This window comes from Echinops telfairi, unplaced genomic scaffold (assembly GCF_000313985.2).
Source record: "Echinops telfairi isolate 266 unplaced genomic scaffold, ASM31398v2 ScPeMD7_2186;HRSCAF=2738, whole genome shotgun sequence".
Classification (NCBI taxonomy): domain Eukaryota; kingdom Metazoa; phylum Chordata; class Mammalia; order Afrosoricida; family Tenrecidae; genus Echinops; species Echinops telfairi.
Genome location: NW_022106084.1, coordinates 5,493,828 through 5,521,775, shown reverse-complemented (window position 1 = coordinate 5,521,775; position 27,948 = coordinate 5,493,828). Strand labels below are relative to the sequence as shown.

General features: G+C 38.3%; 1 protein-coding gene across 1 annotated transcript in view; it reads left to right on the top strand.

Moving 5' to 3' along the window:
* Positions 1 to 27,948, top strand: part of SLC7A11 (solute carrier family 7 member 11) — an 82,586-nt gene that overhangs the window by 11,355 nt on the left and 43,283 nt on the right. The window contains exons 3-6 of the mRNA XM_030886533.2: positions 148 to 263; positions 5,438 to 5,563; positions 10,274 to 10,373; positions 15,897 to 15,941. Of these exons, the coding sequence (XP_030742393.1) occupies positions 148 to 263; positions 5,438 to 5,563; positions 10,274 to 10,373; positions 15,897 to 15,941 (387 nt within the window). The remainder of the gene's footprint in view (positions 1 to 147; positions 264 to 5,437; positions 5,564 to 10,273; positions 10,374 to 15,896; positions 15,942 to 27,948) is intronic.

The following is a 27,948-nucleotide window of genomic DNA, read 5'->3' as shown; positions in this document are numbered from 1 at the left end:
TTGTAATGTCCACAGAAACCAAATTGATTCTGGAATATCATATTAAACCCACTTCATATTAAACAAGCTTCATAGATTGACTAATGCTACTTCAATGAAGAAAAACGTTGTCTTGCAGTTAACCTCATTTTATTTTATTTTTTCTAGCCCTGCAGCCACCGCTGTGATCTCTTTGGCATTTGGACGCTATATCCTGGAACCATTTTTCATTAATTGCGAAATTCCGGAACTTGCCGTCAAACTCATTACCGCTGTTGGCATAAGTGAGTACTATAGTTTTGAACGTCATCAACCATAACGACAGAACGATTGGGGTCTGCTTGTACAATTTTTTTGCATGCTGGGACAGTTGTCCACCTTGTGTTCTTTTTGTTTATAATTCTTGCCAAATTTAATTTTGAGAGTAAAGTAAATAAGAAGGCATTGGAATGATCTTTGATATTATATTACATACAGTGCTTGTATTGAGTCAAGAGAGATAGTGGCTGATATTTTAAAGTCAGGAAGCAGAAAACACATTGTTAACAAAATACTAACAGGGTTTTCAACACAAGACAAAGATGAGTTGAATTATAACTCACTTATTTCTGTGGCGTAACATTTATGTGTTGGGTATATAGTGGTGTCCATATATTTCATGGTGTTGGCAGCTGTCACTTTCAAGGGCGTTCTTCTCACTGCCTATTAATGCTTGTGATTAGAACTCTTCTTTGAGGATTTCATTACCAATTGTATTTCTCAAGTAGATGTTTTCTTTATATTTTCTAAGTTAGGGAATGTTTCATTTTCATCAATGGGAGCAGACATTAGACAACTTTAGAAAGGAGCTATAAAATATCATGTTCCAAATTATATGAGCAATGTGAAGTCAAATATAACTATCTTCCTATAAAAATAGAAATCCTAAGTCCTGGAATATTATGGGAAACCAAAAGAAAAGTGCGTTACCAGGGAGTTGATTCCAACTCATCGCTACCTTATGTAGGCCTTCTGGGAAGTAAGTCTTTACTGGAGTAGATAGCCTCAGCTTTTTCCTGAGGGTTTGAGCCACCAACCTTGTCGTTATCAGTCCAATGATTAAAGGCCATCGCGGATATGATAGAGGAGAACTGTTATTAATCTAATTGCTGCTGTAAGGATAAAGATGATCTTTTGATTAAGTTTCAGTACTTGATTAAATATTAGCTACTCATTAAGCAGCACAGGAATCATTGAAATTCATGCTCATGGTAGCATTTTTAGTTGTGTATAGCTAGAGTGTTTTAGCACAACAAAACAAGCACTTCCGTCATATATAATTTAAAATCATTTAATGACCATGTATTAAGTAGTCCTAGCGCTTCCATAAGGAGCCCTGGTGGCATAATGTTTACATATTGGGCTGCTAATCTTCAAAGTCTGCAGTTCAAAGCCACCACCCCCTCCATGGAAGGAGGAAAGAGCTTTCTATTCCTGGAAAGACAGGCAGTCTCAGAAACTCACAGGACCACTCTCCCCTATCCTATAGAAGGTTGCGTGAGTCAGCATCTATTCAATAGCAGTGAAGTGGGGTTTTGGTGCCTCCATGTTTTAAGTGCTTCTCTGTTAACTAAAAGATCTGCTCTTCAGACCTACCAGTGACTCCATGGGAGAAAACAAATGGAGAGCCACAGTTGTAAACATTATAACCTTGGCAGCCCTAACCCAACAGGGTAGCTCTTTTCTGAGCCCCAGGGTCAAAAATAACTCGATGGTACAAAACACCACATTAGTTCAGAAGAACAATGTCTCTGTAAGAACAATACCCATTTGATAGGAGAGAGGTGAATGGTTAATTGGCAGTGAAGAATTAAGAATGTCACAAAAAATATCCCTCAAAGTTCAACAAACTCATTGCCACCAAGATGATTCTGACTCATAGTAAGCCTTGGCGCAGGGTATAATTGCCCCATGAGTTTCCAAGACTCTAACTTTGGACAAGAGTCTAAAGCTTCATCTTTTACTACCTCTATTTGAGAAGTATAATAACAGGTTCATTCTAGTTTTCCTCATTGGTGGACCAATCATGTATACATAATTGTGATTCTAAGTAGTCTCTGAAAAGGAAAAGACAGGAATGTTCAAAGTGGAGATGTCTGAGCTGTGAAGTGGTAAGGGTTCAGAAAAGAGCCTTGGTGGCACAATGATTAAGCACTCAGCTGCTGATCAAAGGATTGGCAATTCAAACCCACTCACCTGGACACAGGAAGAAATATATGACCATCTATTCCTATTAAGAAAACCCTGTAGTGTACTGCTACTCTGTCAAACCGAACCAAAACAGGGTGTAAAGTATTTGGCTACTAACCTAAAGGTAGGTGGTTCAAAGCCACTTCTTGTGAAAAAGTGTGGCAGCATGCTTCTATAGAGATGACATCTTTGGATTCCATATGTTGACGTTTCATCTGTCCTCGATAGTTGTTGTTATTTATTGAATCAACTTGGTGATAGTGAGGCTTGTGAAGAATTTTTTTTTCAAAAATGAAAATAAGCTTATCGATTAAAAATGCTACCAACCCCAAAATCACTGAGTCTGTTTCCACTCATTGTGATTCTGCATATGGTTTCTGAGACTGGAGATATTCATGTGAGTACGCATCCTCATCTTTTTCCTGTTGAGTGCTGGTGGATTTGAACTTGAGGTTAAGCATCCAATGCCTATCTGGTAGTGCCATCAAACACAGCTTATCCTCACTGCCAGGGAGTTGATTCCAATTCATAGTGAATCTATGGGACAGAGTGGAATTGCCCTTCAGATTTCAGAGACTTTAAACAAGTACGATAGCAGTCAGCTTCAGCTTTCTCTGTTGGAGCAATTGGTGGATTTGAAGCCTAAACTTTGCACTTAGCCACCACTTAGCCAAGCTGTGCTACCAGGCTCCTTTGCAGTAGTACCAGGGCTTCTTAAAAGTGAAAAGGTTTCATAAAAATTATTAAAATAATGAGAAAAAGAAGAACAGTTGAAAACTATTATGGATTTGATCCTTTTTGGATTACATTAGTATCTTGATAAGTATTCGGCGAGATTTCCCCCACCGCCTCTCTCTTTTGTCTCTGACTTTTATAAGTCTATCTATAAATCCGTCCATCCACCCCTTCACCTATATCTCTGCTAACAGTTATGGATTATTTAGTTATATATCATGAACATTCTTTCACATAATATATTGTTAGCTGCATTGTGGTTTTTGTAATTTTAAATGATTGCACAGTAACCCATTAGAAGATCATATCATTGTAGTGGTTAAGTGTTGGACTGCAATCTGTGTGGCGGGCAGTTCAAAATCACCAGCAGCTCCATGGGAGAAAGAATGAGCTTTGTACTCCCGTAAAGAATTCCAGTCTTGGAAATCCACCTGCGTTCGCTATGAGTCAACATTGACGTGATGGCAGTGAGAATCATTCTTTAAGAATTCATTCAAAATTGTTGCTTCTATTTATTTGCATTGATATTATTTTCAGTTAAATTCTTTAATTTTGAAATCAGCTAGTGTCTATATCAGGGGATGGAAACTATGAAGATAGCTGTTACTGTAGATACTGTACAGAATCTACTCCCATTTGAAACATGAATAATGAGAAGCTTATAAATATTTACTTTATCTCCTTGAAACCATTCTTTTGGTTTCAAAATTTTAATTTTGTAATTGTGAAAACAGGAGGAATACTGCTTAAAAAAATAAAGCATATAGATACTATATGCTAACTTCCAAATAACAGTCACTTTTGGTGGTGGTGTTATAAAGTTGTGGAATGGGCAGGAAAAGTAGAAATCTACTTTCAAGAATTATTTTGGTATTTCCAGCAGGTTATAAGGGCTAGTATCATAGAGCATTACCTTGTCTCTTTGACTAAAAATAGTTTTTGTAACTGGAGATCCATTGCTTATATGGGATGGACATGTAGTTGGATACAATACAAAGCAAAACACCCAAACTTCTTGCCACACAATGGATTCTGACTCATGGAGACCCTATAAGACCGGGTAGAACTGTCTCTGTGGGTTCCCGAGATAGTAATTCTTTACCGAAATTGAAAGGCTCATCTTCCTCCCTTGGAGAGCCTGCTGGTTTTGAACTGGAGAGTGGCAGCACAGAGGTGAAAAATGCTTGTTCTCTTCTGAATGTTCTTATAATCCACCCAAGAGAGGAAGGTAGGTCAGTGAAGTCCTTGGGGAATGTATCATTACAAAAAATAAATGTTGTTGACTTGACCAATTGTACAGCCTATCTGGTAACTCTTTCCGGCTGATCTTACAAAATTTTGCTTAAATTGGCAAACATAGCTTTGAAATCAATTCTTTTATGGTAGGGTGAAGGTCTCTCCGTGTGGTAATTGGGAAGCAGAAAGGCGCCCACAAGAGAAGCTCTAGTAAAGTTAGTTAGTTTCGAAGAGCCATGCTGGTGTGGTGGTTAAGTTCAAACCCAGGAATTCCATGGAAGAAAAGCCCTGGTGACCTGCTCCCATAGAGCTCTACTCTCTCTTGTCAACTCACTGTCAGTGAGTCTGACATAACTTTATGATATAAGTCTATATAACTTAGATAACTACTCTGTTATATTGGAATCAGCTCAATGGCATGCAACGAATGAACCACACAATGAGTTCTAAAGGTTAAGAATAAGATGCCAACTGGCTCTTCTATACTGAGTATAAATTCACATTGGTAGGTAGATATGTGTGCCACAATCAAAGGAAGAACGAGCTACTGTATTGAACTCAATAATCTCATTGCATGTTAAGATGACTTCAGGATTTGATTGGAAGAGAATTTCCCATGATTGTTAGAGCACTAAAATACCCCTCTTGTTGGCTTACACAAAGAACAAAACAAAACAAACAAGTAGAAAACCTCAACTTATTGCCATTGAGTGGATTTCCATCCCATAGTGATCCACCGGACAGGACAGAGAAATTCTTACTGCCTCAGAGGCCTAGTGGCAGAGTGGTTACTGATAGGACTGCTAACCTCCAGATCAGCAGTTTGAAAGCAACAGTTTTCTCCATGGGTAAAAGATGAGGTTCTGTACTCCATAAAGAGTTAGTCTGGTACTAACAGTGGATCCAGTGGATCCAGTGGATCCACTGGGGCCAGTTCTACCCTGTCCTATAGTCCCAGAGCAAGTCAGACTCTATTCCATGCCAGTACATTTTTTTTTCCTCTTCATTTTTTTGAGAAATATAGTACAAGATCACTGCTCCTTAAACATGAATGTGCATAAAAATCACTTGCAAATCTTGTTAAAATGTAGATTCGATTTTAGGAGGTCCATGGTAGAGCCTGAGATTCTGCAGGTCTGCTTCTAGGCAACAACAACAGCTCTGCTGGTTCAGGGGCCACACAGCGAGTAACAGAGACCTAAGATGTTTCTGTTTCAATGGGGAGTCATAGTCTGTAACACCATCTATTTGTTTGCAGCTGTAGTGATGGTTCTAAACAGCGTGAGTGTCAGCTGGAGCGCCCGGATCCAGATTTTCCTAACCTTTTGCAAGCTCACGGCAATTCTGATCATTATAGTCCCTGGAGTTATGCAGCTAATTAAAGGTATGGATTGAAAAGTAAATGCTTTTTAAAATATGTTATCTGCTTTTGGTCTCTCTAACACTAACTTTTGCTTGTACTAGCAGAATCACTTAATTAGTCTCTGCTTGTGAACCATCAACTTTATACTGTCATCTAATTGATTTGAAAGCCTACTACATTGGGGAGGAGGTGAGCTGGTATTTACAGCTGAATGGCAGCTAAAGGATTAAGATTAGGCTGAGCAACAAATAAGGTATCCTTGAAATGTCTTGGTATCAAGTGGAGTGAAAACTTGAACTGGAAAAAAAAATTTGCCAATTAGTTTTAATGACGGACCAATATGTGTTCTTGTGTTTACTTTAAAATAACTCACTGTTGCTAGTCACAAAAACAGCTGGGGGAAAAATAAGAAGGAATCAACAATCCTTACTTTATGCTTATTATTCCTTTTGCTTTGAGAGAAATTTTCTGATAAGACAAGTGGCCTAACCATTTTTAGGGTTTCCTAAAAGACAGATTATTTGGCACTGAAAAGAGTTTTTCAAGCCTAACATTTTTTCCTGTGATTTCTCCATGTAAAAGTTTCATTTTTAACAAAATCTTCCTCCTGTAATGATGTGCCTTATTCAGTGTTTAGTAGGAGGAGGAGGTGAGATGGGCGAGGGTGTGTGATGTCATGACACTAGTCTTAGCTGTCTTAGAGCACAAAGCCCAGGCAGTCTGGTGGAAAGTGTTGGATGAGCAAGAGGTCAGGTGACTTATTTAATTAACAACAGGCACTGTAGCAGGAGCTAAATAGGACTGTGAGATGAAATTGGAAAGGCGTGACATACAGCTTCGGCATGTTAGGTATTTAATGTTTACACTGGTATGGTCTGATCCAAGAAGGGGAATTTATAGAGAACTTTAATGAAGTTTCAGGAGAATGACTCGAGGCAACACGAAATGCCAAAGTTCAGCAAAATCATCACTGTTGGTGGAGACATTAAACAATAAGAAAACATCAAAATATCAGTCCCTCTGCGGCGGCGGAAGGGAGAGGTTGTTGTCCGTTTAATAAGCCTGGCGGGAGTCTCAGAGCCCTGCTGATGAAGTGTTTGCATCAAATCCATTCACCTCAGCCACCTCTGAATAAACCAAGGCAAGGGTTTAATGCTGTGTTTATGCCCAGGAGAAGCCACGAGCTTGCTCTTCTAACTCACCTTGGCTTGCACCCACCGAGCTGGTCTACTCATAAGATATCTGCTCCATTGGAAACACAGGGAAAACATCCTTTCAGTTAGAGCTTTCTGTGTCTTGGCTAACCCTTTAGGCTCCTGTTTGAATGTCTTCATTTTTTTTTTTTAAATACAGAAACCCTATTTTATCGACACTACTTTAGTCCTGATCTAGTAGGCCCTAGAGAATCATGAATTTTTTTCTAAACCTACAATACAAATTTCTTCTTTTATTTGTCATTTTTGCTGTGTGTAGTGTAAGGCGATCAGCAGTGTTACAGACTATTGCCTATTTTTCCCATTCATAAACATATATATATATATATATAGATAGATAGATAGATTAGAAATAGATATATGCAGACATACATACATATGGAGAATATTTGTCCAAATGCTATTGTATTGAGAGTTCTTTGAGGGCAGAGGTCATAATTTATTTCATGAACTGTTTTTAGCACCTTCAATCCAAACTTAATGCCATTGAGTCGATGCTAACTCATAATAGCCCTATAGATTAGAGTAGAATTGTCTCTGTGAGTTTCCAAGACTATAACTCTTTGTGGGATTTGGAAACCCTGGTTTTTCTCTTGAGGACCAGCTGGTGACTTTGAACTGCATACCTTGCGTTGGCAACTCACCCCCTAATCACTATGCCACCAGGGCTCCAGGTACAGAGTAATAACTTCTTTTAATACTTATGATAGAAGCGCTTGATGGGATCAGGTTTCTTCACACAACTCGCCAAATATAAAGTGCATTTTAGCAATTTGGAGAATATTCACAGCAGATATACTTTCTCTATTAATAAAAAAATGTGATTTGTTTTATCTCAAACTGGATCACACATTTCTCACATTAGTCTCAAATCCCAGAAAGAGAAAAACTTTACAAATATAAATTGTGCATTTCTTTAGACTCTAACCAGATTCTACACACGTCTGTTTGCTCTACATTTACTCAGGAGGGTTTGTTAAGCTTCCCAGTGAATACCATGACTTTCATCATTTTGAGTCCTCTATTACTTAGTCAAAAAATCCATAAGTTTAGAAATATTTATCTTCTGTAATATTCTCAAAATAAGATTTGTTAGGCTCTGTATTGAGACCCATCTTCTGTATAACTTTGGTTTCTTATTGTTTCATGCTGCAGTTTAAAGGATTTAGACCAAGCAGAAGGAAACCTAATGATACGGTGGTGAAATCACTCACTTGCTCACCAAATGGTCGGAGGTTTAAATCCACCAGTTGTTCATAGGAGAAAGATATATCAGTCAGCTTCTATAATGACGTACGGTCTTGGAAATTTACCGAGTGGTTCCACTGTCTCCTGTAGAGATCCACTGTTCCCCTCCAGTCAATTCTGACACAAAGCCACCCCATAGGGCAGAGTAGAACTGCCCCTGTGGATTTCTGACACTGTAACTCTTTCCCCCAAGGAGAAGCTGGTGGTTTCCAACTCTCGCCTAACACATCACTACTACACCACCAGGACTCAAGCGTTGGAATCCACTCAACCCTAGTGGGTTTGATTTGGGTTTAATTTCATACCAAGGAGACGGTAAATCACAATAAAAGAATATTCAACAGATTTTTTCTTAATTCAAGTCTTTGGACTACACTTTAATTAGGTCATGGGAGAAAGATGAGGTTTCTATTCCCATACAGAGTTACAGTTTCAGAAACCCACAGGGACAGTTCTACCCTGTCATATTGGGTCGCTATTGGCATCAACTCAATGAAAGTGAGTTTGGTTTAGAATTTTTAAATAAGGTTATAAAGAGCCCTGGAGACCTCAAGGTAAGCTGTTTGAAACCACCAGCTACTCCATAAGAGAAAAACCAGGCTTTCTCCTCCCATAGAAGAGTTACCGTCTCAGAAACACACAGGGGCAGTTCTAACCAGTTCAATCGGGCTGACTGGAGTCGGAACAGAACTGATGGCAGTGAGTTTTCTTTCTTTGTCTTACATTTAAACTAAGGTCAAGGAGATGCTTTCTGTGAGACAGAAGTGTTTCTGCATTGACTATATAATTTAAAATTAGCTTTATTTGAGGATTATCTCCTTTTAGAAAAGCTAATTTAGTGTATTATTTCATTTTTTCCCTTTGTTACCTCACTACATTTTACAGCAACATAATGTATCTGGGCAATGCAGGAAACGGCTGACTTTGACTTTGAAGAGAGAGCTTCTCATCTACCCCATCCAGCTTCAGCTCACTTTCAGGAAGAGTGCTTTTGAAACAAAGTCGGAGTTCTCATTTCAGCGATTTCATTTACTGTGACATTGATTGGCTGAATGAAATAAATCTGCATATTTAATTTTAATTATTCCAAAGATGTCTAAGAAAGGGGCCAATTGTAATTCCAACAAGATAGAGAGATGTGATGCACAAATGCTCAATCCATATTTTGCTGAAATATTCTTAAAATCTATTTTATAGTTCAATGTAACTTTTTTCAATGCACTCAGAATAAATTACTTCTAGTCTGTAGTAAAGGGTCAGCACATTAGTTTTTCCGCGAAAAATAGGTCAGATAGTAATACTTTCAATGTTATTGGCCACATGTTCTATCCCATAACTACTCAACCTGATGACTGCAGGGTGAGTCTATTACAGATACCTAAACACACGAGCATGAATCTGCACCAATCAAAGGGGCATGGCAGATTTGGTCCACAGATGGTATTTTCTAGCCCCTGTTCTAGGTAAGTGTATAATGAATTACAGGGGGTAAAGAGAAAATAGAAAATATTTTAAATAATATGAGCAGATGTTCCTGGGCTTTCTTGTTACCTCAACATGAAGGGCAGACCATCAGATACTTTTAAGAATTCTACCACACTTTTAAAGAAGCCCTGGATTTTAAAGGGCTTTTAAAGAAGCATCCACTTTTAAAGAAGGATCTCTACAGGATACAGTGGAACCACTCCAGAAGGGCTTCTTTAAGCAGTTGACTTCTAACCAGAAGATTGGTGGTTTGAACCCAGGGGGAGAAAGATGCTATAATTGGTTTTGGAAACCTTGGAAATCCACGGGGAGGTTCTACATAGTTCAACAGGGTTACTCTGAGTCCAAATAGACTCAATGGCAGCATTGTTCTTATTTTTCATTTTGTAGTATGCTATTCTTTACATGAATTAGCCTTTCCTCTTGATGATTAATTTCCATCAAGAGTTTAGCGTGCTCCAATAAAGAAGCGCCTGTGTGTATGTGTGTGCGTGTGTGTTATTTCTTTCCTATGGTGGTTTTAAAAAAGAAATATTTTTGTGATGGCTAGTTTGTGAGTATTGTTTGTGATGGCTAGTTTACTTTTTTTAGGGCTTCTTTTAAATGGGAACAGTGGAAACAGATCAATTTGGCAATTCTAAGGACTCTACTTACCCGAAACCATATGGTTACTGTTATTTCATGGCTATTTCTTATATATTTAAAGAGTGAAATATTTATGGTTCAAGAATAGGTAACAACACATTCATTAAAAATTCCTACAATTTTTCTATTCTTATTGCAGGACAAACACATAACTTTAAAGATGCCTTTTCAGGAAGAGACGCAAGTATTATGAGATTGCCACTGGCCTTCTATTATGGAATGTACGCCTATGCTGGTTGGTAAGTTGATGTTGAGAGATCAGGTGGTCCATGTGGCTCAGTCAGCCCTTCACCTGCTTTAAGGGCTAACCAAGGTTTTAGCCACAATTCAGCGTGATATGCTGTACTGGAAATCAAATATATGACATGGTTCCCTTATGAAGGACTGTGCACCTCAACTAACTAACTAACTAACGACGACAAAACTGTAAAAAATAAAAGAAGTTAGTGTGGCTAGTAAGTATAACCTGCTTTTTCAGGAACCAAGTGCTGGGTTCTAGGAGCCAATTGAAATTACTTAATATGATTTATTCAAACTCAAATCCTCCTGCCATTGAGTCATTATTGGCTAAGAGTGACCCTTTAGGACAAAGTTGAACTGTCCCATGAGTTCTTGAGACTGTAACTGCTTACGGGAGTCCTAAGTTTGCAATAATGAATGAAACTAGGTCTTATTGACTAGTACTTTGCTTGCCAAAATGTCTTTCATTTGAAGCATCAATCGTTTTCACAAATAATGACTATTTTTTTCTTCATCTTCTTCTTCAGATATAAAATTAAGTAAGATGTTCCTAAGAGGTAAAATAGTGTGCTAACAGCAGTGGAAAAGCTAACCTAGATAATACAATCAGCTTCACTGGACAATCTACTACATTTTAAAGGACTTTACAAGTTCCTTACCTTCCCACATATGAAAACAAACAAAAATTATGTAGCAAAGATTTTTAAAATCCTCACGTTACAGATATATTTCCTCTGGTGCATATCCAGCTGTAATAATATCTGGTTAAGTCGCCAGATCTTTGTATGTATCCCTTGATTTGTGTAGGCACTTGAATAACAACAACCAGGGGATCTGAGTGGGCCATTGTGCTAATGAAATTTTCTTGACATCTTAGACTTAGTTGAAGTGACTCAGACAAGAAAGCCTACTAGGTAGAAACATATTCTTTAAGCCTCATAATTATTATAGTCAGATTAAACTACATTATTGTGGAGTAATCAGTGGCACTTTTTTCACTAGTTAGAGATCGATAGTTGTGCAACTTTCTCTGTAACCATATTATGTAAGGCTAAAATAACACTCAACTCTTGCTGATATTGAGTTGATTCCAACTCACAGCTGCAAATCTGAATGGACAGCAGTAGAATGGCCCCTATGAGTTTTCAAGATTGTAACTCTTTATGGGACTAGAAAGCCCTGTCTTTTCCCCAAGGAGCTCCTGATCCTTATTTATGGTTAGCAGCCAAATGCATAACCACGACCTCACGAGGGATCCTGAAGACTAAGCTAACAGATTAAAACTAATACTAGAAGACAAACTAAACACTTACAGAGACACATTTCAAACACACAGCCATTTCTTCACGTTAGGATTTTACCTTCCAGCTAATGCATGGAATTGAGATGAACTTGAAAATACATGGAAATGTTACTGTATTAATTTAACTGAATTAGGAAAAGCTAGAATTAGAAGAAGATAAGGGGTATACAGGAACTTAACATTTTAAAAAGGGCTTTTGAAACAAGGTATGTTTGAAGGTTGTTAGGAGATTGAAACTCTGAGGAGACCAGGGTAAAAATATTTTTATATTCCCAGAGTGTTTTTTTTTTTTTTGTCATTGTGTGTAACATTCTGTCTCGAGTCCCGGGGTGTTTTTGAAATCTTTGTTTTTGTCCAAAGTAACATTGTGGTGTTGGGCAGGAAGAAAAAAAAGTGAGTGCTTGTGATCACAGGGTGAGTGGCAGAACGAAATATCCCTGGGCTATTCAGCCTGAGATCAGAGCTTGGGGGTCCTGGGGCACCAGCCAAGCTGCTAGGGAGGGTCAAGGGGAGATGCCAGAGCAAAGCAAGGAGGTGGGGAAAGCTTTCAGCAAGAGCCAAGTGTGGGGAGCCCAGCAATCGTCCATCCAGAATGTGGAATGTGGAGATAGTCACAAAGGAGATTTGATTCATCCTGTTGAATGAAGCTTCTTTTGCCTGCAAGTACAATGCCTCTGTTCCCACGGTGTCTTAAAGTGTTTCTTTGTCCTTCCCACGCTCCTACCACCAAGCGCGGAATATTCCGCTTTTTCTTTTTAAGCAAATTTTCTCCACTTCTTCAGGCTTTTGAAGCTTGATCAATTTCTCCCAGGCATAAAGACCCTGTGCATTTTGAATCACTCTCTATCTCAGTATTTAATTGATGGGCGCCAGCCGAATCCAAATGCCACTCTCTTGCAGGGTAAGAGTGAGGGTTATGCACACTTTAGTCATTCTTCTACTCACTCAAGCCTTGTGTCCTCTCCTATCTGAAAGCCCAATACACTGTCGATTCCCTTATATTCTTGAATATTCAATCACAGTATTGGACAAAAGGCCCATCTTTTAAATGAAATGTTATCTGATACAAGTGGCTTATGTAAGGGACAGATAAGTAACTGTATTTCTAGAACAGGTTGCCTGCTACCTGAATGCTGCTATGTGAACAGTTAGAAATAATCTGGTTGTCAATCTATGGCCATCTGTTTTAAGAGCGTAGCGGCGTTTTGGAAAATCTTCCTTCAGTTTTGCGGTTCAGAGGTAAAGTTAATATCTGAGTGTAAATAAAACAAGATGGAGGCTAAAAGAAGCCCAGAGGGCAGGGAACTTACTGACTTTCCAAATGTGACCCTTTCCTCTCTGGCCTCTATTTTCTGGCATCACGAAGGAGCTGTGCAGCAGAAGTAGAAACCAGAGAAATGTCCCCTCCTGGGGTAGGCGCTGTCACAATGTTTGATGGAAAAAAGGCAAGGGAAGGGGGTTATTGAAAATGGAATGAGACAGAAACAACTATTGTCATCAGAATTTACCACCTAGGGATTAAGTAAAAGCCCAAAGACTTGTTGTCCTGGAAGCCTGCTCTCACTGTGAGCAATTCTGCTGCCTCTGTTTTGAATCGGAAAAAGACTCCGCTGTGGACGCTGGAGAACTCTGAATAGGGTAGGCTTTTGTCTATGAGACGCACAGACCCATTCCAAAAGGAAGAACAAACACTCCTTCCTAGAAACACGATGTGGGTAGAAGAAATCATTAACCCTGCTAGGTCACCGAACTGGGTCAGAATAGCTTTCATATGACTGCCCAGGTCTGCAGTCAGAGAAATACTTCGGCCATTACCCCGGGGAGCCCTGGGGAATGCATCCAATTTCAGTCCCTTGTCCTGATCCAAAGCTCAAGATTGCTTGGTGGGCTTTTTTTTTAAAAAAACTCTGTGATAGAAAAGAGTTTTTCTGTGCCCTTTTCTTCCACATTTAAAATTTTATCCTCAGTGGATTTAGCTTTCTAAAGCACCTGCTGAGATTATTTTATACCATTGTGTCAAATATAATCTAAAGAATATGCTTCCTTTAAGAATAATTCCCAGAGTTGGGTATGAGGAGGCACTGCCAGCTTCCCTGCGTCTTTCAGAGAAGCTAGGACAATGGGTCTTGGGACCATTCTCCAGAGACCTCGAGGAGATGTAAGCCAAAGAGGCTATGGAGAACTCCTTGCTGGAGACTGGAAGAGCACACAGGTGTATTTCCCACCGGATGGGAATGTTTGGATTGAAATCAGAAGCTTCTTAATCCCCGTTCCTCTGCCCAGCCCCAAGTCTTTTCCTTTCTGCCTATTCTCTAGAGCATGACAAGTGTTTGAAATTGTGTTCTCCTCCCCACCCCCCCTCACTGGCCCACGAATAAATATTTATATTCTTGTTTTAATATTGCTGGAAAAGACCAGTTTTAAAAACAACTCAGAAGAAGGGACCGGCTGTGTTTGGCGGGAGAAACCTAGAATCGGTGTGCTCTTTCCCACCTCACTTCCCAATACACCGGGCATCTCACAAAGACATCAGTCCCTTGGAGTGCACATTCCAGATGGGACTGGTGACTGTGGCTTGCTTTCCTGGTATAACTATAACCTCTATTTTCAGCAGTGTTCTTTTTAGTCATTAAACATTTTTCTTAGTTGCTCACTTTTAAAATCACCCTTGCCGCTACTATTCTCTCAGCTAGTCAAATGTTTCTACTGAAAGCGCAATCCTTAATATATTAGACACTTTAATCTGGAGCTGCCACCAAATTTAAATGGAATTTTTATGAAGATGGAGTAAGACTGATCTTATTATCTTTGTTTTAGGTTATAAGATCTCTAAAACACCTTATGAGCTGGTGAGTTAGTGTTCCAGGCATTTGGGTTTAGATTACAGATAATTTAGACGCGTACACCTGGATTCCCGGGTACATTTGTGGGAAGTTATATTACTTTTCAAAGAAACATACGGAAACAAATCAATATGGAATGGAGCATGTGATCTCTGGTTTAGTAACAATGTCCTAAGAAAAGAGAAGGCTAGAAAGGCTTTTGTCTTTAGATCTTTAGCTCTGACCATTAGGATCCATTAATTTTCCTCCTTTCTTCGTGATCCAGTTTATAGAAGTTTATTTGAGGAGAAGGCTTCTGTCTTAACCTTACATCTTGGAGCTTTGACGCTCACCCAGCTCTAAAGTTTCCTCAGCAATGCCACCGTATGGCTAGACAAAGGCACAAGGAAGCAAGGAACAGAGTCATAGGGAAAGCAACTAGATTTATCTAGGTCCATGGCTTTAAGGTAATATTTGCAACACTATAGAACTCAAAATGGAAAGAATGTGGGTCCAGAAAGTTTCTTGTCATATAGGAGACCAGAAAAGTGTTCAGAACTTGGAAAGTATTCAACATGTCATGGCTTTTTAGCTGTGTGTAAAATTAATGGAAAAATATGTCAAAAAAACAGAAATAGCCACTACACGTTATATGACTTGACAAGTTAGTTGGGATGCATGTTGGAAAACATGAACTGAAAGGAAGAAACATGAATTGAGAATTATAATTTTTTTTATCTTATTTTCACTTCCTTCTTGCCTGCTGCATTCATGTTTAGGAAGTTGATCATGGTTCCCTAAACTAAAAAGTGCTACTATATCATACTTATGTTGTACTATCAATTTTGGTTGATGTGCTTCCAGCACTAAAATTTGAACTTCCAAAAGTAAAATCTATCCTGTACTAAATTCTCTTCCAACAGTGCCTAATCTCTAACGTGTAGAATGCTAAAAGCTCCTCAAAACCTCTGAGCATAACTGCCCCTTCACACTTCTATGCTCATCCACTAGTAGCCTAACAGGCTCATACTTCACCAAGATCCTCAAGAATGCTCAACAGCCTACTCTCTGTGTCTGCCTCTACCACTGCCTACACAGCTATATTACTCTAGCGTCTGAGACCTTCTGCAAACTATGATGAGTTCATCCAAAACACGCACTATGGGTCTTCCTCCACTATATCCTTCCTGTCTGGTTGTGATGGGTACTCCGTAAATATGTTTTATTTGAAAAATGATTTGTTAGAGTTTGGGTAGTTGGAGTTTCACATCCTATCATAAGTATTTATTTACAATATTCTGTTGATAATTCTGATCTCAACTTTAAATATTTAAAATTTAGAAATTTTGTATTATAATTTGAAAATATATTAATAATTTGTTATATATATACTTTAGGTTCTACCTCAATTTTGTTACTGAGGAAGTGGATAATCCTGAAAAGTAAGTAATCATGTTAATTCTGACATATTTGTGAAGGACAAAATTTAATGCTACATAGTTGAAAATGTAGACTAAAAATAATTTAGTATATAGACATTAGCTTTATTATTGTTGTTATTGCTCTCTTACTTTTGTCATCATCATCATCATCATTGTCATTTCTCATGCTCTTAGGAAGATAAAGTTCATTTCAATGTGCTATAAAGAATATGTAAATAACATTAAATTACAAGCAAAGACACTTCTATTCTGTCAAATAGGTCTCTGTTCACGGGAACAGGTTCGACAGCACCAATAACAAACAGCAATCTTATATCGACATACTATTGTTATTTAATATGGACCCTCAGCTAGCTACAAAAATACCATAAAACGCTATCTCAAAAGGTTCTTTATTTTAAATACTAGAGCCAATTGAAAGGAGTAATGTAGTTAATGTATACCTAGAAGGATTTAGGGTCTTTTTTTGTGTGTGTGCGGCTTTTCCCTTTTATGTTATTTTATTTTTTTTAATCGTTTTATTAGGGGCTCATACAACTCTTATCACAATCCATATATCCATCCATTGTGTAAGGCACATTTGTACATTTATTGCCCTCATCATTCTCAAAGCATTTGCTCTCCACCTAAGCCCCTGGCATCAGGTCCTCCGCTCCCCACTCCCTCATGAACCCTTAATACTTTATACAGTATTATTTTGTCATATCTTGCCCTGTCCGACATCTCCCAGATTTAGGGTCTTATACATTCTAGGAGCTGGATGATTTCTTTGACTTATTTGTTGGTTAAAAAAATAAATTGCCTTAAAATGTTCTAAATTAGAAAAAATGAGTTATCTTTTTAAAAGACCCTAAAAAAGTCCCTAAATCATTCTAGGTGTACATTAACTACATTACTCCTTTCAAAAATGTTTATCAGCATTTGTATTTGTAGAAAAAAATCATGAAAATATAACAGAATGCATATAAATCACTGAATAGAAAATGGATGATCTGCTCTGTAAACCTTCACCTAATTTTGTTTTAAAACAAAAAGTAGCTGAGTAGACCACAGAAAAATGAAGAATTATTGTGTCCAAAACACACTATCCTGTTCTATGCCACTAATTTGATTCTGACGCATAGACAGCAGTGCTGTGCAACAGTCGGAGGGACGTAGTCAGTGTGAGAGGCGATCACCAGTTACACAGACAGAGAGAGCGTGCCTTGTCTTTTTGTTTGGAAAACAGTTAGTGCATATGTGACGACACAGAAAAGACAGATTTCTAGATTTTATAAAATCCTTCTTGAATTTCGTTTGTGTCGAAAAGGTTTCTATGTTTTTCAATGGTCTCTTTTAAGTCTTTAAACATTCTAAAGGGAACAAATTCTAGACTCTAATATCAGAGACTCTTTCTTATGGAAAATGGAAATGTACATCATAGATATTTTATGGAAAGGGAAAATTCTAGGTTTGTGAATATGACTTCCTATCCAACTTCTTAAAATTTTAAAATATCATACTCCAGTTACATAGACATACATATATGTGTGTGTATACATATATAGGTCTATATCTGCATGTGTGTATATGTAGGAATATATATGTATATGCATATATATCTGAAATACTCATATGTCTCTCTTTTAATGCTGTTTAATAATAAAAATGTAACATTTTATTTGCTATCACCCCAACCTGAATTTCTGATGTTCCACTGAGGTGGAATATATAGCACATTCATTCATTTTCCCAAAATTGGAATAAGAGAAATGAAAACATAAGCAAAACTTATAACTAGACAGTAAAGATTAACATTAGGAATTTGCTAGTGAAAGAAATTCAGGGCTTTAAGGACTTTAGTCATGATGTCAATTAAAATAAAAGTCTACCTATGATATTGACAATAAATTTAGATCTTTGAAAACTACATCTTATTTTTAAAATAAGGAAAATGCTTTTGGAGATATTTATGATTGAATATCTAGAATGTGTAGGGAAACTACGTGGCTCTAGTCCAGATGTGTAATTTGTATTATGTTGTAGGTAGACAGTGCTCCTGAAGCTCTCCAGTTACAAGGGAGAATAATTATGATCCCACCTCCTTTGTGATTTGCCAAGATAAATGTGTTTCCCAATCAGTCACGGTTGCATGTTTCCAGGTGTGCTGCAACATGCAACTTCTGGCAGCTGGAGAAATGAATCATCAGCCAAAGATCTAACACCTTTTACTATCCTCCACCTAGGCAATAAACTTTTCTAAAACTGTTACCTAATGGAGAAGGTGATAATGAATTTAGATGAGGGAAAATAGAAACATGATTTCAAAGCTGTAGAATGCAGAGCAAAGCTTCTTGACCGCAATCAACTAACCAGTCTGTGTAATTTCGCTTCCGTGGAGAAGTTTCAGATGATCTGATATTACTCTACGGGGTAATTTCTGATCCGCGGAAATGAAATAACCAGCTTATGATTTTTTCTTTTATCAAATATCACTAGCTCTTCAAAGCTTGTAAATCAACTGTTCTAGCACCTTGGGTAAGATGCCATTTTATCGGATCCATTGTATGAGGCGGGCTTGGGAGGAGGCAGCGTTAGGTGCTGTGGCACGCAGGCTTGCTGTGGCACACTGCAGCAGCAACAGCAAGAGAAACCTGATATTAAGACCCTCTCTCATGGCGCTTCTTATCATGTGCTTTCCTGCAAGTAGAGCTCTGTGTTTGTGAAAAAAGGCATATCCAGGAGACATTTGGTATTTCCATATGCAAATACAATAATTATCATTGAACTTTCACTAGAACAGCAGATTTGCATTTTAAAATAACCTATAGCATGGTAGCTGGCTTGACAAATAGATATAACAGGGTAAAGATAGTATTTTTTATATCATTTTATTGGGGCCTCATACAATGCTTATCACAATCCATCCATTGTATCAAGAACATTAGTACATTTGTTGCCATCATCATTCTTAAAACATTTGCTTTCTACTTTGAGCCCTTGGTATCAGCTCCTCATTTTTGGAGCATAAAAGTTTGTATGATGAAGATGATAGATACTTAAGAATTGTATGAGTTTTAAAATGTTATTTTCCCACCCAAAATGGAAGGTATAGTAATAATGGTTGCCACTGCATACATTTGCTTTTTTAGGTGAAAGTGTTCTTATTTGCAAATAGAATGAGCTTTGTCTTATGACATTACTTTCATGGGGACTATGCAATTTATCATTATTCAAAAAGTTACACAGTGAGAAGAACATATCATTGAGATGTATAATGTTTATAATTCTGCCCTTAGATAGATTAATCATGTCTTGTGTTAATGAAAGCCGAGGAATGAATTGCTTTGCTTTGACCTTGGCGGGGCGGGGTCTGAGATAAGTCAGTTTGTCTATTAGACTTTTTCCAGTGTTCTTCTCACTTCATTTATTCCTTCTGTTCTGAAGAGGTTGGAAATCGTAGACTTAGAAGAAGTCAGTAAAGCTTGATACCATCAGTCATTTTTGAAGAGCAGGCTATCAACATGTTCAGAATAATCACGTTTAATTGAAGGTTTAAATAATGAGTGTCATGTTTAATTAATAGTTGGCCTGCCTCAAATTTATATTACTTGATGCCTGAAAGTCATCACATCTTGTACGAATGATAACTTAAAAGAAGAGAAACTTAGTTCAGGAAAAATGCCCAGAGGCTCTGAAAGCTGTGTGATTAATCAGACTGGTTCACACCTGGTCTACAAACAACCACATTTTTTTTTCTTTGCATCCAGTTCAGATGTTGCATTCCTAAATGTTTAGGATATGCATTTTACTTAGGAGTTGTGATTGATTCTCTATGCATCACCTGGGGTAGATTGTTAAAATGTATATTCTGATTCTGTGTATGTGGGGCAGCAATGGAAATTCCCAGAAGGAGATTGAACTAGCTGGAAGCCCTGGTTTTCAGTCCTTATTGACTCTCATGAAACCACAGTGAAGGTACTTACCAATGACATTATACAATTTTATACGATCAAATGTATATTAAAAACAAAACAACTCTTAGTGACCTTATATTGGCTTTGGGGGTCTGTAAATCTTTGCAAATGGTCTCATACTTTTCCGTGAGGGCAGCTGATGTGTTTGAATTGCCTACCTTGAATTAGCAGCTCCATGCCTAACCCACAGTGCTACCAGGGTTCTGTTGCTTCCCAGCACACTCACTGCCATCGCATTGATTCTGACTCAGAGTGAAACTTCATGGGGTTTCTGAGAATCCACCTCTTTCAGGGGCATCGAGCCTCCCCTTTCTCCTGAGGAGCAACAGCCAGTTTTGAACCATCAACTTTGCTGCTAATCCTCGATGGCTTCCCTGACAATGTCACCACAGACTCCCTTATTTCTCACAGGACTTGCACAACTGTTACTCAGATTGAAAGCAAAGCAAAACAGAAAATCTTACATAGCAATACGACAAGACATAAAAGTTAGTGTATTAGTTTAGGTACTTTGGAGAAACAAATCCACAGCGATTCATGTATAAGAGAGAGTTTTATGTAAAGGAAAGGTGCATCACGAAAACATCCCAACCCAATGCTGCCTAAGGCCACAAGTCCAACATTAACCCATTAACCCAACACCAGTCCACAAAGTCCTCCATCTCACAAAACAGAGGCAATGATGCCAACTGCAGGAGGAAAGCTGAGTCAGTGAACGATCAAGCATCTCAGCACTGGCAGGGGTCTCCACACGTCTGCTCCAGCACCCAGGGCTGCATCGGGATAGGTCCATGTAGCTTCTCCTTGGGGATGTCTTGTAGGAAGTCAATCTTGCAAGCTGAAGCAGGGAACTGCTAAGGCAGTTGCACCCTGGTGCGACCATCACAAAGCAAGAGACCCGAGAACTAGAAAGGCGAGGCTTCACCACCCATTTATCCCTCCGCCTTTCAACCAGCCCCACATGTGATTATCGGCCAGGCTGGCACAATTAACTAACTCAGTTAGATTTGAATTCTTTCATCTTGTGTTTGTCTTTTACACGATGTCAGTTTTCTGTGAGAGGAAAATCTTGTGCTATACACATTTCCAGGTTTCTAACTTAATGGTGGTTAAAAAATAAAATTCAATTATTTGGATACATGTGCACAGATTGCAAGAAAAATATATCAAAATTATACTACAGAGATATGCTATCTATATTAGAACATGCCCACAGTTTATTTTGTAACACTTAAGCAACATGTCCATAAGGCTTATGGACCAATTTTCATTGACAATTATGATAGCATAAGTCTATGACCATCAAAAATCTTGGCCATATTTAAACAGATATAAAATAAAATAATAATTGCCAAATGACTTTCTTAACAAGTGAGGTGTCTTAATGGTGTTCATTTGTGAAATTGGACTTTACTTAGTTTATGAATCACTCTGGGAACATGAGGCTCTCTTGATTGATGGCAATGAAGCATTGATAGAATTATCTTAAAATCTGATCTTGTTTAACTTCAAGTCTTACAATAATTGGTATGTTAAGTAGATCATTCTATTATATGTGTTTTTTTCCTGGAACTATGCATAAAGTCTGATGTATATTTTAAATATAGTCACATGTAGGTAAGTCCCTGAGGCAGACTGAAGGCTAGTTTTCGACCAGCTGTCAGAGAAATGAGTCTGTGTTCAAAGAGCAAGGTCACTAAGTTACTCATCCTAGCTTTGGATCCGTCTACAAATTTCTCACTAATGGAGCATGTGGTTGATGTACCTTGGGATCAAAATTCCTGCATTTCAGCTTCACATAGGCATAAAAAATGCATTTAGCTCAAAGTCAGTTTGTTCGTGTAAGGCTGAGATGTCAAATAAGTGGTGTAGAAATTATGGGATTATATTATCATATTTTATCACAGAGTAATCAATGAAGACAGATATTAATCCTTCAAGTGTAGTGAGGGGACCATTTAACTTCTTTTTTCCTTTTTAATTTTGAGGATCCCAACACCTGTACAAGGAAAAAATAATTTGCAAGACAATGCTTTTGAATGTTTCATGTCCTTCATATTAGTAGTTTCTAAGTTTTATTTTTCATATCAATTGTGTTTAGTTTTGATTCTAGAAATGTAAACGTAGGGATGACTTTAGTGACTGATTGAATTTTATCCCGTGTTTCTGTTCTCTTTAAATAGATGTAAAGTAGAACAATGATATTTCCCCCCATTGCGGCTGAGTTGGTTCTTACGTGTGATAACCCCTATGTTACAGGGCCCAACAGCTCCCTGATGCTGCTCTGGTTGTAGCATTACAGAAGCATATTGCTAGGCCTTTCTCCCCTGGCATCATGGGATACGCTGGAACTGTCAGCCTTTAGGTTAGTAGTGGGACACTAACTGTTTGTACCGCTCAGGAACCTAGTATAATGAAAAGGATAACAGAGTTTTAAAATTAGAGAGACCTTGGGGATCACTGAATCCAGTATTCCACACAGAATGGGAATCTCCTCCCTATGATTTTAAACAGAAAAAATTCATAAAAAATTAACGAGAAGATTTAATAGATCTGTCAATATTTGTCACATTTTCATGCTCATTAGGAACCTGCTAATTCCTATAGTCATTTCAAGTTTTCATAAATTGTTGGATTTTGTGACAGAATAGGGTTGGTCAAATGTCGACCATAAAAGTTACAATCCAGATGAGAAATTACACACCACAGCATCTATACTTAGACTCCTCTGATCTGGAAGAAAACATCCTCCATAATCAGAAGTAATGTCAGTCATTAGATTACCTTATCCTTTTGCCCTCTTGTCTCTGGGGGCCTATCCATCTCTATTCTCACATCTGGAAACCAAGCTCCATTGTATCTTTCTCTAGACCAGATCTGGAATACTCAATTTAGGTGATTATGCAGAGAGAGAGAGAGAGAAAGTCCCCTAAATCACTTTATACTTTGGAGTATATTTTGTAGAAAAACTTCTTAATTCACTAAAACCTAGATTGTGGCCCACTGTTAAAAAGCCCTAGTGGAAGCATGATTAAAGTTCTCGGGTCTGATTCAAACCCACCAATTGTTCCACAAGAGGAGAGGTGCCCATCTGTGTCCATAAAGATGACCACCTTGGAAACCTGATGTGGTGTTTCCACTCTACCCTACAGGGTAGCTTGCAGTTGGAATCCACTCCATAGCAGTAGGTTTTTCTTCAGGTGACCTGTTGCATGATTCAATGGACTTTAAGATTCTCAACAAGGTATAACAATACCCCATGTCCAATATATTTACACACCCACACACACTCCCATCGAGTCAATTCTGACTCATAGCAACCTTATAGGGCAGGGTAGAGACTTGAATTCTTTACCAGAGTAGGAAGTCTCATCTTTCTTCAACAGAGCAGCTAGTAGTTTCAAACTACTGACCTTACAGTTAGCAGTTGACAGACGAAATATATCCAGGCCACAATAGTTTATGAATGCCATACGCTGAAGTAATTTTAATAATTTTCTTCTTGCCACATTCAAACATTAACTCACTTTGCTGATCTTCTTTGTAAAATGAGCAATATTTGAATTTGTAGATGCACAAAGTAAAGCTATGTTAACAATACAAACATCTAAACGGAACCAAATGGAGCTGAAGCTTTCAAATATTCATTTGCTGAGCCTTTCCACTGTGTCAGGAAATCAAAATTCTATTCCTGTTTTCTCATAACTAGCTTTTTGACCTTGGACAGACCTCTAAATTGCTTCTGAATCTTTGTTTACCAATTTTAAATGGAAGGTAATAATCCCTATATTATAGTTCTCATGGGGTTGTGATGATAAAACATAGGAAATTCAAAAATGTTAATGAGCTCAACAAGTAATATCCAAACACCATCTGCAACCAAACCTATATCCTTCAAAGATTAGAATATTTCATAATCTTTGAAAAAATTAGAGGATTAGCATAATTGTTTTATAAACGGGAGTGCCTTTTCTACACACATGACCTATTAATCAGCTGGAAAGTTGTTCTGCACCATCAGCAAAGTGCCCAATTATTAGTAGTTAAAAAGGTTCAGCAGTTGATGAGCACTGCTTCCTGTTTAATAGTCTCTAATCTCCCTCAGGTGGCAATACGCTCACGCATCATAATAAGAATGAATGTCTTGGCAGATACATTTTCCCCTTCTGAAGTAAAGATTTGTATGGCCACACCCATGTTGTCAGTGTCACCCTGTTGGCTAACTGTGCTGATAATACAACCTGTTGGTTCCTTCACCACAATTGTCTCTTTAAGTTTTATCATTTTTCCAAGAAACCCTCTCATGAAATGTGAGGACCAAGGTTTTCATTCGTGTAACTAGTGCTTGGTATTTTCAGATTTGTTTTTTGTCAGAAGAGAAGCTGTAGAAGAGGTGAAAGGTGGGAAAATGCAAGTATTAGTTTTAGTCTATTCATTTTGCCTAATTTTAAAATATAAAACCTTGATTAAAAAATATAAAGGACATATATACATATATTTACCTAAGCGGCGAGTTACAGGGTGAGGTCAATCCTTCAGACTATTTTTTAACATGATTCTTGTTAGTGTTTTTCGTATGGTTATTTTTTAATATGCTATCTCCACTCCGTTGTTGAAAAAAGAGAGCTTAGAGAAGTGACGTAACTTGCTCGTGGCCACACAGTAAATAAGAATGCAGGGATTCTGATTCATATTTCCTATAGAATTCATACTCTTTTAAATAAATCAATTGGCCTCTAGGGTGGGGCTGGGGGACAAATCGAAGTGATCTAGGGGCATCAAGGGGATAACAGGCTCGCTGAGGAAGTTGTTTTGCTGTGGAAGAGGAAGTTGGAGAATAGATATCAGTAAGAATTGCCTTGGCTTCGTCTGACTCAGGGACAGTGTTACGATTCAGCTGGTACCAAATTTTTGTCAAGTTGGGCGAACTGGTTGTTAAAATGGCCTCTTCTAGTCATGGCTCTCTCTGATGGACAGCTGGGCAGCCTTCCAATGTGGAACTCATAATTCTACATTCTTTATTTTTTTAACGGTCATCTACACACCAGCGTATTTTAAGCAACAATATTAAATGTTCATAGGTATAAAAAACTTAGATGGAACCATGCTTGTAATATTTATTTATTCATTTAATAAATTTTTTTGCTTTTGATGAAGTATTACATTTTTATTCCCCCGCCTTTGTGACTTCAGTAAATGAACATATAACGAAGAAAAGTTCCAAATGACCAAACAGTGACATGCTGCCACTCATATCAGCTTTGTGTCATGTCCCAAATTCCATACAAATATTATGAGTGGGTCATGGAATTCATGAAAGTGTTCAAGTATTGTCAATACAATTGCTGTAAGTTCAGCTGGAAGGAAAGGTTTCTTTCAAAGATAATCATAATATGCTCAGAGAAGAGAAGGCACCTCTTTCTAAGATGTCAAGCACAATGACCAGTTGTCTAATTGGCCTAACTCTAAAGGAATGGGATCCTTCTACTACAGTGGAAAGATGATTAAGGATAAATCACACAGCCAATGATGCTTGGATAAAAGGGAAGAATATTTGCAAGTGAGCCCACCAATATGGAAATATCTTAAATAACAATTTTACTTAGGAATTATTTAATGTTTTCCACTAGTATTTTAAAACTCTTTCTAATAACCATCTAGTTCTGTATGCCTCTTTAATTGTTCTTTTAAAAATATCAACTGTATGAAATAATAAATTACCTTTCAGTTTATCCTTTTTTGTTGTTGTTGCTTAAAATGGTCATTAGGGCCTCAGAAAGGCTGTTCAATTATTTGAATGGCACCCTTGCTCATTGCTGCTTGTTGTTAGGTGCCTTTGATTACGTTCCAACTCGGTGACCCCACGTAGTCCCACAGAACACACTGCCGCTCGGCGCTGCACTGTCCTCTCATTTGTTTGTACGTTTGAGCTCGTTGTTGCAGCCACCATGGCACTCCATCATGAGGGTCTTCCTCTTTTCTACTGCTTCTGAGGAGAATTCTGGCTCTTCTTCTTTCAAGACTCCCTACCTGGGGATTCAAGGACTGAGTTTTTGGAGTAGAATACCAGGTTGGTTTCTGAGGCATTGCGAGGTGACCTTGAACTTCTAACATCTTAGTCAACAGCCAAGCATGTTGACCGTTTGTACTGGCCCGGCACTTCTGGAGAAAGGCCAATGTTGTCTGTCCTGTGTCACTGAGTGGATTCTGACACACAGTAACTCTGTAGGAAGGAGATGAGCTCCTACGGCTTCCTAGGCTGTGACTTCACAGTCGCTGGTTTGAGCTGTTATGAGAGCCGCTTGCCAAGTGCTTAGCCTCCGTGCCTCAGAGAGACGAGGAGGGGTGTTGTTTTCGTTGTCAGCCACCGTGAAGTCAGCTGTGACCCATAGAGACCCTTGCACGGGCTGCGCCTCCCGTCTTCACCATCAGGACTATGAGCCCCGGTTGCAGTCAGTGCATCATCCCATCTTATTGAGTATTTTCTTCTTTTTCAGTGACCCCCTAATTACCGATCAGGATGTCCTTCTATAGGGAGATGTCCCTTCTAGTCGTATGTCCAGAGTCTGAGTGATTGAAAATACCACAGGGTGGGTCGGGTACCTTAGTCCTCAAATTGACCTGTTGCTCTGAACGCTTCAAAGAGGTTGTTTCCAGCAGATTCTCCCAGTGGAACTGTCCTTTCATTTCCAGATCAGTGACCATTGTTTCTGGATCCAAAGAAAATGAAATCCTTGACAACTTCAGTTTTTTTTTATCAGTTTATTATGATGCTGTATATTGGTCTATGTGTTTTTGTTTTATTTTTGCAATGAAATGTAATTCACACTGAGACTCTAGTCTTTGATCTTTGTCAGTAAGTGTTCTAGAACGCTTCAGCAAGCAGGGTTGTATCATATACATATCACAGGTTATTAATAAGTCTTCTTGTCTGGCAGTTTGTTGTACTCTGTTGGCTTGTGTGTTGCGCTGGTGCTGAAAACTACATCAATAGTATTTCAAATGCCAGCAGGGTCTCCCAAAGTGAACAGGTTTCAGCAGTACTTCCAGATGGAGAACAGACTATGAAGAAAAAGTAGGGTGTTCATTTCTGAAGAATTCGTGACTGTAAACCATAAGGATAGCATCAATGCATTGTCAGTTACTGACAACCTTATGAATAGAAGCAGACTATGGTTAGAGATAGTGCCAGAGATGAGTCCCCTCATGTCAGAAGTCACTGAAATTATGATTGAGGAAGAACTGCCTTCTCAGAATAGAATTGACCATAATGACTTGAATGGAGGAAAGAATGTGGGAGTAAAGCCTTCAGGACCTTTATTACTGATGGGGTGCAGCTCAAAATGAGAGAGAAAGAGAGAGAGAGAGAGAGAGAGAGAGAGAGAGAGAGAGAGAAAGATGCCAAAATTAGAACTTGGATAGTACAAAGTATGACTCTATGAAAATTGGAAGTAGTCAAAAATGAAATGGGACACATAAAGATCAATATCTAGTTGTTAGCGAGCTGAAATAGACTGGTTTTGGCTATTTTAAATCAGAAAAAATGTGTGGCTTACCATGCGGGAGTGGCTAGCTAGATCAGGAGGACTAGCATGGCATTCATCTTCAAAAGGAACATTTCAAACTCTAGCTTGGGGAGCGTTGCCATCTGCGATAGGATAATGTCTACCCACATACAGGGAAATCCAGTCAATGAACTATTATTCAAATGTATGCACCACCCACTAACGCTAGTGAGGCAGAGCTGAAAAATTCTACCAAAGGCGTCCATTCGACATTGATATAACATGAAATCAAAATGCATTCATAGTTATTGGCAATGCGACTACAAAGGTTGGAAACTAAGAGGAAGGACTGGCAGTTAAAAATAGGGTCCTGGTTATGGAAACAAAGCTGGAGATTGCATAATATAATTTTTTAAGATCAAACACTTGAATGTAGATACATTGCTTTTCAAAACGTAGGCACTTTTCCAAATGGAATGCACAAAAATCAAATTGAAGATATCTGTGGTAAGAGATGTTGGAGAAGCTCAATATCAGCAGCTGAAA